The 15338-nt window shown below is 46.8% G+C and overlaps 1 protein-coding gene across 1 annotated transcript; it reads right to left on the bottom strand.

The window, feature by feature from the left end:
• Positions 1-1184: 1184 nt before the first annotated feature.
• CLDN16 (claudin 16) lies at positions 1185-13364 on the bottom strand. The gene is made up of 5 exons (XM_056359173.1): positions 13251-13364; positions 8454-8556; positions 8036-8200; positions 6772-6963; positions 1185-6430 (listed from the first exon to the last, which is right to left on the bottom strand). Exons 1-5 carry the CDS (start codon positions 13362-13364, stop codon positions 6291-6293), a joined length of 714 nt encoding a protein of 237 aa, XP_056215148.1. The 3' UTR covers positions 1185-6290.
• Between the last annotated feature and the right edge of the window lie 1974 nt (positions 13365-15338).

The raw sequence follows: 15338 nt of genomic DNA, 5'->3' as shown, positions 1-15338 counted from the left end.
ATTATGTTTGTCACTTCAGCTTGCATAGCCTGCCAGTGGGCATTAAATCAGCCATCACTTCCTTCCCACCTACACACTGCATTGGCTCCAGCGACCCCTTCGCGGAACTGAACTCCACAGGTTGTCTGCATTATACGCTGCATAACACATTACAGTCTCCCGCTTATTAATCGCTTGGCTCCGGCTAAATTGCTGCCTTTAATTTCATTGAATGTCACCTTCTAATCAGATGGCTGGACAGGCTAACAAGCAAGGAGGGTTTTGGTTTCATCACCGCCATCACTCTGCATCCCCGTTTCACAAGGTCCAGCAAGCGGCACTCGTTGCCGTTGCCGAGGCGGTGGATCCTTCCCCAGCCACCCAACAGAGGGCAAGCGAAGCTTCCAGCAACGCGCCCAGGAGGCTGCTGCTCCTGCAGGAGCATTCCTGGGAACAGGTTTGTGTTTCCATGCTTAATAGTGTGTGCTCAAACGCGTTCAGCTTCATGTTTGGGGTGCTGGAGTTATTTACAAAAGGAAGAAAACTGTTACATCAAAATTGCATCGTGGCTTACGGTAAAGCAAGCTAGTGGCTGTCACAAAATCAGGCTCCAGCTGGAGTCACCAGTGTGGGAGAAGCCGTGTGCTGTGGTATTTCTGCAATGTGACAGGAGCCATGGGCACTTCCAAAAACTGCTGAAGACCAGGAGCCATCTCCAAAAAAAGAGGTTGGGCAGGATTGCTTAGGAGAGGGGCATAAACTGACCTCGCTGCTGGCTTACGTTGGGAAGGAGGGTACCCTGAGAGGGGTCTCTGTAGGCACTGCCTTGGTCCTTGGCTTCCTAATCACTGAAATGGAAAAAAGGATAGATTCCTTCCTTCTACAAATGTATTTGGGATGGCCCCACCGACCTACTGTTGTCTGAGCAAGCTGCTTCTCCCAGCAGGCCCACTTAGTCCCAGGTGTTCCAGCAGAATGGACAAGGTTTCTCCAGATCTGTGTTCCTGTTCTTACAGAAGCGGAGAATTTGGCTGGTATCTAATGCTTTTGTAAGCACTCAGCCCTTAATGAGGGCAGTTAATTCAGTTTGGCTGACGTTTTCAGAGTTATAAGGAAAGATGAGCTATTTCTTTATAACCCATCATCTTAGGAATAGGGTCCACTTTGGAAAAGCACTTATTCTGCTGTGACTGTCTGGCTATCACTCATCCTCTGACTTATACTTCCTGCTGACTTTGAGAAGAAATTGCAAACTGCTCTAGAAAAACCCAGAAAACATCAGAAGACAGATGCATTTGTGCGGGAACTTGTTGTCAGTAAGCCTTGACGAGGGGAAACAGGAGCAGTGCAGAGGAGCTAATTGCTTGGTGTTTATCTGGAAGCAAAAGATGAAGGGAATGCAGTGAGGTGCATGGCTGAACTTCCACCTCCGCGCATCAAAAGCTGAATAATAAACCCATAAACTGGCTCTCAGGTGAAATAGGGCAAAACCAAAGAGAGCTGAGTCATAACATGGGATCGGTCAGGACTGCTGGGAGGGTTGCACAGGAAAGATGGGGGAATTATCATTAATCTGTTTTTTGTTGTCATCTGAAGACTCTGGATTATGGGCTAGAGGCTTTTGTGCAGGGAGGAAGAGGATAGGGCTGGGGTGAGGTGCGCGCTCTCTCCGGTCACTCGGTGGCACAGTTCTGGCTCTGGCCTTTCTCAAAGGGTTGCAAAATCTTACAGCAGGGACACAAAGGATAGCGGGTGAAAATCGTTTTCCGCTCTCTGTAACAGTACTTGGCCAGACTACTTTGGTCAGTAATCGCTTGCTCACAATATTTAACGGATGCAGAAGAGCAAACTGTGAGAGTCCAGCCCCAAGCTGAGAGAGAAAACCTCACTTTCTTGGTAGAATTTTACTTTTGTCTCTTGGAAAGTTTATAAAATGACTGTAAGTAGATGTGTCTAAGCAAGGGATAAAGTCTACAGCGGCTGAATAGCCGTTGCTGTAGGTTTGCACTGGGGTCTGATGTCTACCTACCCGCAAAGGTCTGGGCAGCCTCCGCAATCAACAGCCCACTTTCCCAAGGGCTCGGCCCCTTGATACTGCTGCCTTCCGTGTGTCCTTGCAGGAGAGCAGTGATTTCCTTCACAGGAGTCAAAGCAGGTCACCTGGCAAAGCACTTTTCAAGGTAAAACTTGGGCTAACAAGTTTTTTTAAACAAAAACTTGGTTAGAGAAACACAACGCTCAAAAGCAACTGCATTTATTATATCTCACTAACATTACAATAGGCAAGGAGAACAGAAATCTGAAGTAACATTCTTATCTACTGAACATAATTGTTCAGATCTACTGAATTCACACCAAAATTACATTACATTGTCTGTGAAAGGGTGGGAAATCCATAGTTTGGGAAATACTCATGCAGCAGCAGCAGGAGATAGTCTAGTTCACAAGGTCACAGTGAGTCCTAATTACAGCCGAAGTTATTAAAAGCCCTTATGAACAAAGCTGATTGAGGTAGTGAGAGGACAAACCATTGCATACAGAAAAGGACAGCCACTGCAGATGTCATTGTTTTATTATCTCTCTCACTCACTTACATCAAAATGGGAAATCGATACCTATCTGTCAGGCATGAAATCAACTTAGCAAAGAGCTTACCTACAAGACTTTGCTATTTTCCATAACCTGCAGCCAGCCGGATCCCTGGCAGACTGCACCGAGCTGTGCACTGTCGGTGGAGAGGGCAACAGGGAGCCCCAGGTTCCAGCAGACACCACAGGGCAGGTGCAGCAGGCAGGGTATGGGGGAGTCCCAGCTCGCAGCTGAGTCCCTGACTGCCTGTATCCTGGGAAACCAAGCAACAAGACTGAGATGCCCAAACATAAAAATACTCCTTGGAAGTCAGTGAAAATCTGAAGAAATCTTGCATTGATGGCCATCAGGAAGGCAAAGCCGGTCTATTGTAATTCCTAGTGAGCTGCCTGAATGGGATGTAAGTAGGTATTAAGGAAATACCTTCATATCTGAGCTCACCTGCTACGTCTTTAGCCTTAGGGACTGCTTGTTATTTTGAAAGAAAAAATAAATCCTGTATACTTTCTCGGAGGTTTCTTGCTAATGTGTAAACAACCAAACTAAAATAGATCTGCATCATGGCATGGTAATGAGCTAATGAGGACTGAATACTTCAGTCATAAAATCAGAGTCAGAATTAAATCAAACAATGGATTAACAATTAAATATTAACAACCGATCAAAACATCAGATAGACTGTCAGCAGGATTTGAATAATGAAGCAATGCAGCGCTGGACTGGTTGTTACAAAACATTAACCTGGCAAACCTAAGGGTTGTTGTGACCTTTTCCTAGTCCTGTTGTGCAGGAGATAGATCCTCAAAAGCTATTGTAGAGTGTGGATAGAACAGGAGTATGATTAAAGAATTAACCCTTGTTCTACATAGATACTGAAGAAGAGGAAGGCTCACAAATGTTTATGCAACATTCTTTGTTTGTAAATGTATTTGAGAATGGTGGACCCTGAGTGACGGTAGTATTTGGGGTATGTGTGTGCCGTATTTGTATACCCCCAGGCGGAGCACAGGGCTGGAGGGACTGATGACACCAGCATTTTATGTTCACCCCTGATCGGGGCTTAGACGTTCAGTCCCAAAGTGTCACTGAGCCACTGCTTGGTGTGACCCATGTGTTGCAAGTCACAAAACAACTCCCGTCACCTCAAAACAACCTGAAGACCTTTAGGACAAAGGCCCAGAAGTTTCCTCAACTACACCATGCTGGAGAAAAAGAACAGGAGAAATCAATGGTCTAAGATCTGCAGTTACACCAGCATTAGCAGATGATGCCAGGCTATTTCTCCTCTGCTAAACAAGAAATAAATTTTTGCAGCAAGAGTTAATCTTCATTCCTCAGAAAAAGCTGTAGGAAACAGCAACAAGAGGCTGGCAGGTGTCCCTGAGTGTTAGTGGGGAGGACTAACATGCAGGCTCCACAGTCTGGGAAGGATATAGATTCAGGATTTTGATCCAAGTGATGATGTCTTTGTTCAGTACCTCCTCCCGAGGAGCATCTCTGCCCTGGGTGAGTCAGGCTGGGGCAGTCAGACTGGGGCAGCCCACGGCACTGCAGCATCTCTCTTCGCTTGGGGAGGTTGAGGAGCATTCACCTCACTGGGGAGGAGCGGGGACATGGACATTGGAGCAGGCACTGAGCACAGCTCTGCCTCTGCAGTGGGTTTACCCTCCCTCTCCTTCCCAAAGTGTCCCTGAAGGAGCAGGGGCACAGCTGCCCAAAAAGTCCCCAGAACTTCCCTGCTCTGACACAGTGTACCAGCATCAGCTCTTCTGCCCCAAAAGCCCCACAGAAAATATGTATTTCTGACATGACTGTGACAAAGTTTTAAAAACAAACAGCTCTGGATGCCGCTTCCTGCAATAACAGGCAGAAATTCCTATCACCTCCAGGCCTCTGCATGCTTGGTATAATCCGTGAATTCATCACATCACTCATAACCCTCATACTCCTTGTCTCTCAGGTCTTTGTGAAAAAGCCTCCATCACTTCTCCTACTGTGTTTACATCTGTTCAATATAGCTCATCTGTCGGCAATAAGTTGCTTTCAGTTGGCTAACGTAAACACCTGCCAACCCAAGCAGCATGAACTCTGCAGGCACAAAGCCTCCCTCACCTGGGCAGCAGCGCTGCCACGAGGGCTCATGCTCAGATGGCTGCGTTACGGTCTGAGCTTTGCAGAGGTGCTTAAGCCTGTAGCAAAGCCATATGGACCTGCTGTTGTCCCGACTGTACCAGGGCCTGATTGTTATTTGATTAGGAGCCCTGTCAGGATTGGATGATGTTTTAACATTGCTGGTCAGTTCTGTGCTGCAGCACAAGATGCTGCTTTGAGGACAATCTGTGAGAGGTCTTGGCCCCTCATCTTCCATCATAGGGGTTATCAGAGGTGCTGTCTGGGACACAACCTGCTCCATCCATAGCCATCCCATGTGCCTCTGGCTCTCATAATATAAAGTTTCACTTCATATTGCCTGGGGAGAGAAATGAGTTTTCTCCATCCAGTCTCCCCACCAAGCAGTCAGTGGAGGACGCCTAACTTGGTGGGGCCTCAGTACCTATGGTTGGGCACAGCCTCCTGAGAGACTGCACTGCCGTTTCTCCACTGCCCCTGAGCAGGTATATCTGTGCGCTGAGAGCCATTTCTCAACCCCTGGTGGTCATGACCATACGATGTGGTGCCCGTGGTAGAAAGGACTGCATTTGGACAGTTCCTACCAACCCTAAGAAAACTGCCTCAGCTTCCCTTTCCATTAAAGGCATGCAAGAACTTTTGCATCCATCCTTAGGGAACATACTGGTTTTTTTCACCCACCTTCATGAGGATATGGCTGATGCTCTAGCCTCATCCAGCCTATGGCAGCCTGGATTGCAGCAGGGGACAGCAATCCTGAACTGGTTTTAAGTATCTTTTGATAGAAAGGGACAATAGATTTTACTACTGTTTATCCTAGTTTCTAGCTGGTATAGACATATTGTCATGCACAAGGTCAGATCTTCAATCTTCACTCACTTTTTCTTTGTGCAGGCAAAAATTTTGCTAAGCAGAAAGAAGCTGGTAATTTGCAGATCTCAGTGAGTCCAGAGCATCTGTAAGTATGGGGATGGACAGTATTTTGCAGGGAAGAATGCACCTGAGTTTGCAGTGTTTCCTCAGTGCAGATGTTCATGGGCCAAAGAGAGGGCCAGGCATTTAACACAGTTCTTTATCTTCTGCTGAACTCTCCAGCTGCCCTTAAGAGGAACAGACCTCCATGCTGGGTGCACAGAGTCTAGATGTTGGTCAGATGATCAGTCCCGTTCCTTGCCTGTATTTTCTGCTTTGTACATTCTGTTGACACATTGTCAGACACGAAATAAATTCATCTTACAGTTTGGGGATCTTCATGCAGAACGCTGGGGTCTGATCCAGGAGCGGCTGATTTATCCCACTTGTACCAATAGTGTTGAGCCAAATGCTGAAAGAGTTTGTGTTGGTTATTTCAGTCTGTGCTTATGAAAGTGGCCTCAGCACTCAAGACAACAGAATTCCCTAAAGCAAGATCTTCCAAGAGATTACTTTCTTGAAGGAAGGTTTTTTTGAAGTTTTCAAAATGCAAACACTGTAGCATACAGTAAATCCTTGAAATTTAGCTTTGCATCTGTATCACAACCACAGGAGCTTGGATCTCTGTGCAATCCACTACAAATAACAGCAGAGTTCTTTCTGGAGTGCTTATCTCCTCCTCACACTCTTGTGTCCACTGCATACATTTTGGCTGTAGCTGTTTGTGAGGATGGCAAATGCACATTTGTTACAATTGTCCCAGCTGAGGAATAGCATTTCCTCAAGGAGTAAGCAGTGTGGAGTCTTCCAGAGCTGGTCTCTGTGAGGCACAGGGAGAGAAATAGGATCTGCTAACAAATGCTCGGTGACTTTCAGCTGCAAAGCCTTGAAAAGCAGAGAAAGCAGCACTCCAAGATATGACATAATAACACATTTTATGTCATACTTACACCTCAGCTCTCACCTGAAGACCTTGATGTGCTTTCTAGAACTGCTGAAATAAGACTATTCCCATTTTACAGCTGAAGGTATTGCTTTTGGGGATGAACAACCATCCTGAAGGGTGTCCATGAAGGACTTTCCCCACCCTGTGTGCCTGTAGCACACCCCAAGTGATGGCTCTATCTCTGAACTGTGTTTCACCCTGCCACGGTTCCTCACCTCTGAAGACATACATGCAGCAGGTGAGCAGGGCCCCAGATAAGAAACAGCCGAGTGACCCCGCCATGCCGAGCCAGCATGACCAGCCAAACTTGTACTGGATGCCCAGAAACACATTGTGGAAGACCAGAGAGGAGCGCTCCACGTAGACATCAACAGCATACCACACCGAGCCGGTAATGCCTGGGAGACCTGCAGGACAGGAGGGAGGTGCCACACACAGCTCCCAGAGGGACCACCAGGAGATCACAAACATAAAATCTGGAGCTATAGCCTACTGTCTGCTGGGTCAGACTTTAGCATGGGAAGACCTTCCCCAAACGGAAGCTTTTGGCCCCTGTTCGGTCTCAGCCCGGTCACAGTGAATCATGTGGATTCACCCTGGCTCCTACTGATACAAGCTGGGATGCTACCAGGCAGAGGCTGGACCTCACAGCTCGGCACTCACAGGCTCCATCAGTGCCCATAAAGTAAAAGGCAGAAAGCTCCTCCCTTCTCAGCTTGTTTAGCAACTTACTGGAAAGTTGCTTGAAGAATTTAATTTTCTAATCTGTTTTGCCTTTCAGAACTTTGCTTTTCAGACAAACTTTGGGAGGTGGATGGAGAATGTTTAAAAGAACCTCTCAAAATGTTTTACATGTGGCTGGGGTGAGTAATGTGTTAAATCTGCTTATGCTGAAGCAGAGGCTGATGTTTAAAATTGGAGTAAAGTCAAATGAAATTACTTGGTACCTAGTTGGCTGTATATTTTTGCATTTAAAATTCTCCCACTGGCTGTAACAGCAAAGCATCTCAGTCATTTGGGTATTTATCACCCAGGAGGGACAAATGTGTTATTACCCTTTTATTAGAGATCATCTGCAGAGATTTCAGGCGAAGTGACTTGCCCAAGGTCACACAATCTGTGACAGAGGCAAGAACCGAATCAGGATGCCAGGACTTTCTAGTCCTTCAGCAATTGTCTCTTTGCCTTAGCAACGACACTGACTTCACAGTAAACCAGCAGTAAATGGGAGTCATTCAACTCAGCCAAGTCGCCTGGTCAATACACGAAATGAGAGCAGATAAACTCAGCTATGTGCTGCTAGGGGCAGGCAGGGAACAGAGGAAGCTATATTGCACAAATAAAGCAAATAAAGATCTTTCCCCCATGTTTACCCTCTGGAAAATCATCAACTCCTCTCCCTAAAAGAAGAGAAGGCTTTGAAGCTTCTCCCGTTTTCTAAAGGGAGTTCTGCAGGACGGGGGCACAGCAGGGGAATACCTGCAATGAGCAACATAACTCCAGACACCAGGCAGATGCGCAGCTTGATGAGCGGCTCATCGGGAAGGAATTTCACACAGTCCAGTCCCAGAACAAGGAAGAGAAATCCAAATCCTGACAGGATATCTGCTGTGATCATCATGGCTCGGGTCAGCACCAGCTTCACTGCAGGACAAAAGCAGATCCTTCTAGTGCACAAGGAATGGAAATGTGGGTTGGTGATGGGGCTGGATCCCAGGGGAACATATTTTTCTGGGATGAACTTTCTCCAGCTTCCCCTGGGAGTAATACCTCACTGAGAAATGAAACATGGCTCTAATATGTATGTCCAAATTATCTGTCACTGAGTAGAACAGATCTTCTTGTCTACACTCAGGTGTCCCCACCACTTATAGAAACATCTTTAACTCTTACATACCAGGGTGTTCAGCAAAGATGGAGTCGTACTCATCACAAGTTTGGATCCCATCAAAAACGTTTGTGACACATTCCCACCATAGGCCACGGCACTTTGTACTCACCTGTGGGTTGAGAAGAGAAAGAAGACCGTAAGTTAATATATTCACCAGCACAGCGGATGGTCAGCTAGGCCCTTCGACCCAAATCCTGGTCCCATTATGTCAATTGTAAACTAGAGGTTTTTAGCTTGAAGAAAAGAAAAAGTGGCAGGATAGAGGAAAAAAGTTTTCTGTGTCCCTACTAATGGGTTTAAATTAGAGCAAAAGAAGTTCAGACTATCCATTAGGGAAAAAACCTTCCTATTGGCAAGGACAAAAATTCTGAAGGAAATTTCTGGGAGGACCTATGGGCAGCAGCTGATGGGAGAGATCTAAGAGCAGGTTTGATCACTCCTTGCCAAATGCTTGTCTAGGCTGACGGGGCAGGGCTATGGACCAGATGACCTGAGACTTTGCTGTCCATGCTCCCCTTATACCATCCCCCCTGCCAAGAAGGGGCAGCCTGGTGGGGCTGGCGTGGGGCTGGCGGGGCAGGCGTCTCACCAGGAGCTGGGTGCCCACCATGGGAGGTGGCTGTGGCACGGTAGAGGAGGGATTTACTGCAGAGCAGAGGTGTGGATGTGAGCCCCTCTCCAGAGGTGTGTGAAGAGCTGCCCCCGAATGACTCAGCCATAAACACTGGCTGGAAAACAAGAGGCATCCAGCGCTGATCCTGGCCCTGGGGCTCCTGGTGTGCTGCTGACTATGAGACCACGCGTGCCCAAGCCACACTCATCACTGAGACATCCAGACTCGGGCAGACGTTGCAGTAGCATCATGGCTAATCGTCTCCTCTGTCCTGAAGCCGTAGATACCATTCCCAGCCCAGCCTTCCATAAATCACTTTAATATGGGAGGTATTTTCATTACCAATGCAAATATGGCAACAAGCACCTCTAAAACATTCCTGGAATTGCTCATACAAGGAGCAGAGTTAATGTCAGTGCAGCTTTGGACTCCAGCCTGCCCCACTGCTGCCAGTGACACCTGCTGCACTTAATGGAAGGAGACACTCTCCCAGGGAATGGGTTTCACACGGGGGAAGGGGACTGGGCTCGCTTGGATGATGCAATAAATTCATTTTACTTGCACTTTGTGTAAATCACAAAGCAGATAATAACATATCTCAGCCACCTAATAAAGCCTCATCCAGGATGTACTCAAGTCATAGCCAACCACAGTATTTTCTCCACAATACAATGTCCGAGCCAAACTGCACACCTTCTTTGTGATACTGCACTGTGGATAAAAGGTGAGTAAAAATGACTCACTACTTCAGACTGACAAAGAAGATACTCTTTATGTTTGAATGAAAATGAGCCACGCTTTGTTTCGTGAAGATGAAAACTACTTACAATTTCTGAGAATTTCTGGGTATGTTTAATGAAAAATATCACCAAAAAATGAGAAGCAATGCTGGAAAAAATCTGGTTTCATTGATTCTATGCTTTTCAAGAGAACAGAGTCATGTAAAACAATTTGCTGTGTTTATATTAGATGTAAGTTTTTACCATGGTTCTCGGAATCCAACTGCAGCTCCTCTTCTGTTTTAACTCACCACCGTTCAGGCTGTGCTTGAAATTAGCATGTTTATATTAAATTACATTTTGTTCCACTTGTATTTATGTCATTTCATGTTCCTCCCAAACCACTGTAGGCTTACTCATACTACTCTGTATTCAGCGAATACTCTCAGTTACTTCCTCACTTTTTCACATTAGTACTGGGTTTTTAATCTCACAAGCAGCACCTTTGTCCAAATTATTTATAGACTAACAGGATTCCAGGCTTTGTCAGCCCCCAAGCAAAACAGAGGTCCTATGGCGTAACTGTTGTGATCATGGTCCAGCTTGTGCAAAACAACCCTTCCCAGACTAGAAAAAAACCTGATTAATGTTTCATGTTTCTTGGGGTGTTTCAGCTGTCACCTACTGCTAGTGCTGAATGCAGGCAGAAGCAGGGATCAGCCCATCTCTATGCAGCATGTGCACAGCCAGGGAAAAATGTCACATTGCCTGGTGCAGGAGGGATGGGAACACACATCAGAAGGGGACCTGCGGCTGGCCTGAGCCACTGCGCTGCTGAGCTGTCACCTGCCTCATAACCTCCTTGGCCATCCCTTGCTCCCCTCTGCTTTGTGCACCGTTTGTCCTTCTGGTTGTTAATCTGCTTCTAAACCACCCTTGGGCATCTGCCCTTGTGCAGGCAGCACAGACCCTCAGGCACACAGGAACCCGCTGCTGTAAATGGGAGAGAGGTCAGGGCTGGCTGATGTGTCATGTGGGGGCACGGGTTTCTCCATCCCATGGCCAGACCCATGCACCATGTTGGTAGCACTAATTCCCCATCACCTCTTTCCGCCCCCCAGCAAATCTGCTCCACCTTGCCCAGCCAAGGACTCCCTGAGAAGCTGAACATCACAGCCAAGCTCCTCATCTCCCACTTCGATTATGAAACACACCGCCACGACCTGCTTTCCCTAACACAAGTATGCATGTAAAACATAAAGTGCATAATGACTGTAATATATATAATTATATCCTAGGCATAATGTATTATTAATATTAAAATAATTCTAATACAAAAAAATGACAGAACAAGCATGCACTTCCCCTTCTGGGGAGAGCGGAGAAGGCAAACATGTGAGCAATGTTAGTCACAGTTTTACCGCACTGTAAAAAGGTGCCAACATACAATGATTACAAGCACAGCATAAAACAGGCAGTGTTTAACAGTAGTGGTAATATTTTTAATCTGCCCGCAACAGGGAGGGACTGTGTACGCAACACAGTGCTTGTTGGGAAGCAAATTATGCATTTTTTCCAGCACAAACTACTGCAAAAATTGACCCAAGCTTGTCTTGATGCTCATACGGAGTGCACCAGCTGAAACTACTTTCTGCGTTGCCATAGCCTGGTTGTTTCTGAAGGGGAGGCAAGGGGCTGTGAGAGCTGGGCACCGACCGGGGCCCCTGCAGCCCCTCTGGAGGTAGCTGCTCCCCGTGCTCCCTGGCCTCTCCCTCCTGGGCTGCTCCTCTTCAGCGAGACCACAGTGAGGGCTTCAACCTCCCCAGCTGCTGGGGGACGGGGTCAAAGCCAAGTGACTTTCTATGCTGGAGGATGGAATTCCTTTTTTCTTGAAGTCAAAGTTTCCCAAATTACCCTTTTTCCAGCTGAAAGTGGGAGTCATTGTGAACTCCACTCCTTTCTGGCCATGGACAGTTTACCTGCATTCCCCTGTTTAGAGGGGCAGTGAGTCATTAGGGACATTAAGGACATCAGTGGTCAGGTATTAAGGCTGGGGGCATTTTGCTCTATTATTTAGTATTCACACTCAGAGCAGGAATGTGAGAGTACTGGCTACTAATAACCAAACTGGGTGTTAATGGAGCACTTCCCAACAGCCCAGTGCAGATGCCTTTGTGCCAAGAAGACAAGGTTACACAGCCTCAGGGTAATGGACTGGTTCTTTCCTGGACTCACTTAGCTCAGGAATTGGGTTTCCCTCTTCCGCTTTTCCTCCAATCTTGAATCCACTTGGCTTTTCTGAGTATACAGATATCTTCAGCTGACTACAGAGAATTCACGTCTTCCTGAAATGAATCTATAATATCTCCCAAACCAAGATGACAAAGAGTGATATCCCAGCCAGCATCAGTAGGTGCACGCTGTTTTCCCTGCAGAGGCTCACTGAGTAGACACACTGACCATCAGCAACCTCCCCACATTGGATCTATGACCACCTCAGCATCCTCAACCACCTTCCAGGGTGGGACTGGCAGTCAGATTGTTTGGATTTCTCGCGGCATAGAGAAAAAAATTATTTTTCTTGTAATCAGTTTTATCTTTCTTTCCTCAGAAAATTCATCACTTGATGTGATGCAGCTAAACGCTGCATTGCAATCACTGAGTGCAGAGGAGCTATTCCGGTTTCCTGTGCTGGGTAGCTGATATATTCAGCCAAACTCTGTCTTGGAAGGTGTTTCACCTTCACTGCAAGAAGTATCCAGTTTGCCAGACAGCAGATTCCCACGCTGGGGACCTGCAGCCCTTAAATGTACAGAAACTGCTGGCTGCTGTGGAAAGAAAAATACAAACTTGCGGTACTGAGCACTGCAGAAACAGCCATGGTTTGGGGTTTGGAGTGTCTGGGGCACAACTTGCACGTAAGCAACATTCTGCTCCCTTGTTTGCAATTTACTTTTGCCAATACCTTTCTTTAACACAACAGTGCTATTGTCTGCACAAGTTCAAGCAGATATTTTTGAGTGGTGGATCTAATGCCAGTCCCCATGCTCCCCATAAATTTCTGCTAGCCTGATAACTCAGTGAAAAGACTTGAAGAGCACAGGTGTACATGCTGGACCTTCCCACCAAGAAGTCTGACCTACAGAACTAGAAACATCTCAAAATATCCATGCAGGCTGGAGACACAGAATAACTGTACTCAAGTTCATATACATTTAAACCCAGAGCCTGTAAACCTTTCCTGAGCTTACCAAGTGAGAGCAGAGTCTGGATAATAAAGTCTGGCAGAGAGAATTACACAAAATACTACTTTTCCCCTGCTCTTGCCAGAGACATTAATTTCATTTTCATCCACTTTCATCCAGCACAACAGAGAAAAAGTATGTGAGAGTGGAACAATGATGCCACGAACCAAACTCTCTCTAAGACACATTCATTTTGGTGATGAGGCTCTCCTTACCCAGATCTTACCTCCAAGGAATCATCAGCGTTCACCATCCAGCAGTCTGTCCAGGTAGATGCTATCAAAAACCCAGTAGAGAAAAAAGCAAAAAAACAGCCCACATACTGGAGGAAAAACCTCATGCCAGCAGTGCTCAGCACATCCGAGGGGGTGAGAAAAACAGTGCCCAGCCCTTGTTCTTAAAGCTGGAGTAGAGGCAGAGCCTCAGTGTCCCAGGTCACTGCCACCCTCTCCCAGTGGCCATGAACAGTGGGAACTTCTCACTTCTACAGATGCCATCCATCAATGACGGCCACAGGAGCAACGCTCACCTGCAGTGGGGACAGGAGGAGGGTGAGTGCCAGTGGGAGCTGCTGCAGCCAATCCACCCCCACAGTTACAGCTCTGGTCATGCCTGGCTGAAGAGAAATGGGGCTGTGCAGAAGGGACATGCAGGTAACCAGAGTCCTGGGTTTGCAAGGAAAACCGGTACCATTGCAGGTTTTAGCAAAGTAAGGATTAAAAAAAAAGAATCAAAACTTGTTCTTCAGGGCAGAAGTTTTGAGCACTGCTAAGGGATACACAGAAGAGCTCTCGTGCACACATGTTTTTGTCCCTGTACATTGGTTCGTGCCTTAGCAGTGAGACTATAAAGTGTCTCGGTGTAGATGCCAGGCCCTTGGGTTACCCTGCTGGTCTCTGGTGCAGTGATGTTCTAGTTCAATGCAGGAATGCCACTAGAAAGGGAAGGGAAAAGGCAGCAGCCAACGGCCTTCAGAGCCAACACCAATGACCATCCCAGCTCTGATATGGAGCTCTGTATTCTGCATTTAAGCCAAACCTAGATACTTCTCATGCCCAGGACTTCAATTTGTTCACGGTCTGAGTCCAGCTCGCATGTGGGAATCTCGGAAGTTTTCAAGCCAGTGCTGGTTTGGGAATTTCGTTTGGTTGGATTTTTCCTCCTCACTTACTGCCATTGCAACCTTAGTGCTTTCCTGCAGGACTCCCTGGGCAAGCAGGGCTCACACAGGCTGCCAGGGACAGAAGGATGGGGCCCTCTCTCACACAGCGCTGAGAAACCCCGCAGGGCTCCAGGGTACCTTCCAAGAAAAGCAAAGCGGAGTGGGATCAGAAATTCCTCCCATCCCAAAGGCACAAATGCACATAAACCATCACATCCCCAATGATCTTTATTTTCGAAAAGAGAAACTCCAAAGGACTGGGGACCTGCCTTTAGCGGGCAAGACTTCCCCGCAGGGCTGAGGAGCAGATCTCGCTCCGCTTTCAGCTCTGCTCGCCCGGACTGGCGGTGTCTGTCATCTCAGCTGTCACCTCCAGATGGAGCCAGTCGGTACCTCTACGGAATGGCTCAACGCTCGCTTTCTCCTCTCCGAGATGTCCAAATACAATAGCCATAAGCTGTTTATTATTCTTACAATATATAACCCGTATAATTCCTTTCATAACCACATGAGGCAGTTTTACTGCCAGACTTATCTTTTTGCCTTGATGGCAGGACCGCTCTGTTCCTCAGAGGCCACCCCGCCGGGGAGGTCCTCAGCACACGGTTTGGGAGTCACTGAGTAGAGAACAAAAGTTCCAAGTCAAAAAGCCAGGGTAGCTTGTCTGCTCTCTGTTTTCCAGTTCCATTCTTAGAAGCTGACAAGTGAGGAACTTTTCTTCCTTCTCTGCCAGAGGCATGTCGTGATACAGTTACGCGTGTTTGGTGCTTTCTGCTGAGTTTTCTAGTATCCAAATTTCTGTGTAAGGCAAAAAAATCCAAACCATGATCTTCACTTCATGACTTTCTGTGACAAGGGTAGAGTTGTGTTTCTAACTGTTTTGACCCATAGGGACATGGCAGTGGCCACACAGGTCCCATAAAGGATAATGACTTTAATTAGCCACATATATATATATATATATATATCGCGTTGATATAAGATGGGTACTGACAATATGCATTATCTTCCTATACTTCTGCTGTACTGTGTTAACTAACCTATGGCGGTATCACTTTTCAGAACAAGGTATGCTAGCTGGTTGTTACTGGTAGTAACTTAGAAAGAGTGGTATGGTGAGCTCAAAAAAGGCCTGGAAAATCTGAAAGCGCC

Source organism: Falco biarmicus, chromosome 13 (genome assembly GCF_023638135.1).
Source record: "Falco biarmicus isolate bFalBia1 chromosome 13, bFalBia1.pri, whole genome shotgun sequence".
Classification (NCBI taxonomy): domain Eukaryota; kingdom Metazoa; phylum Chordata; class Aves; order Falconiformes; family Falconidae; genus Falco; species Falco biarmicus.
The sequence above is the reverse complement of the archived record's forward strand: the minus strand, read 5'-3'. Positions and strand labels throughout refer to the sequence as shown.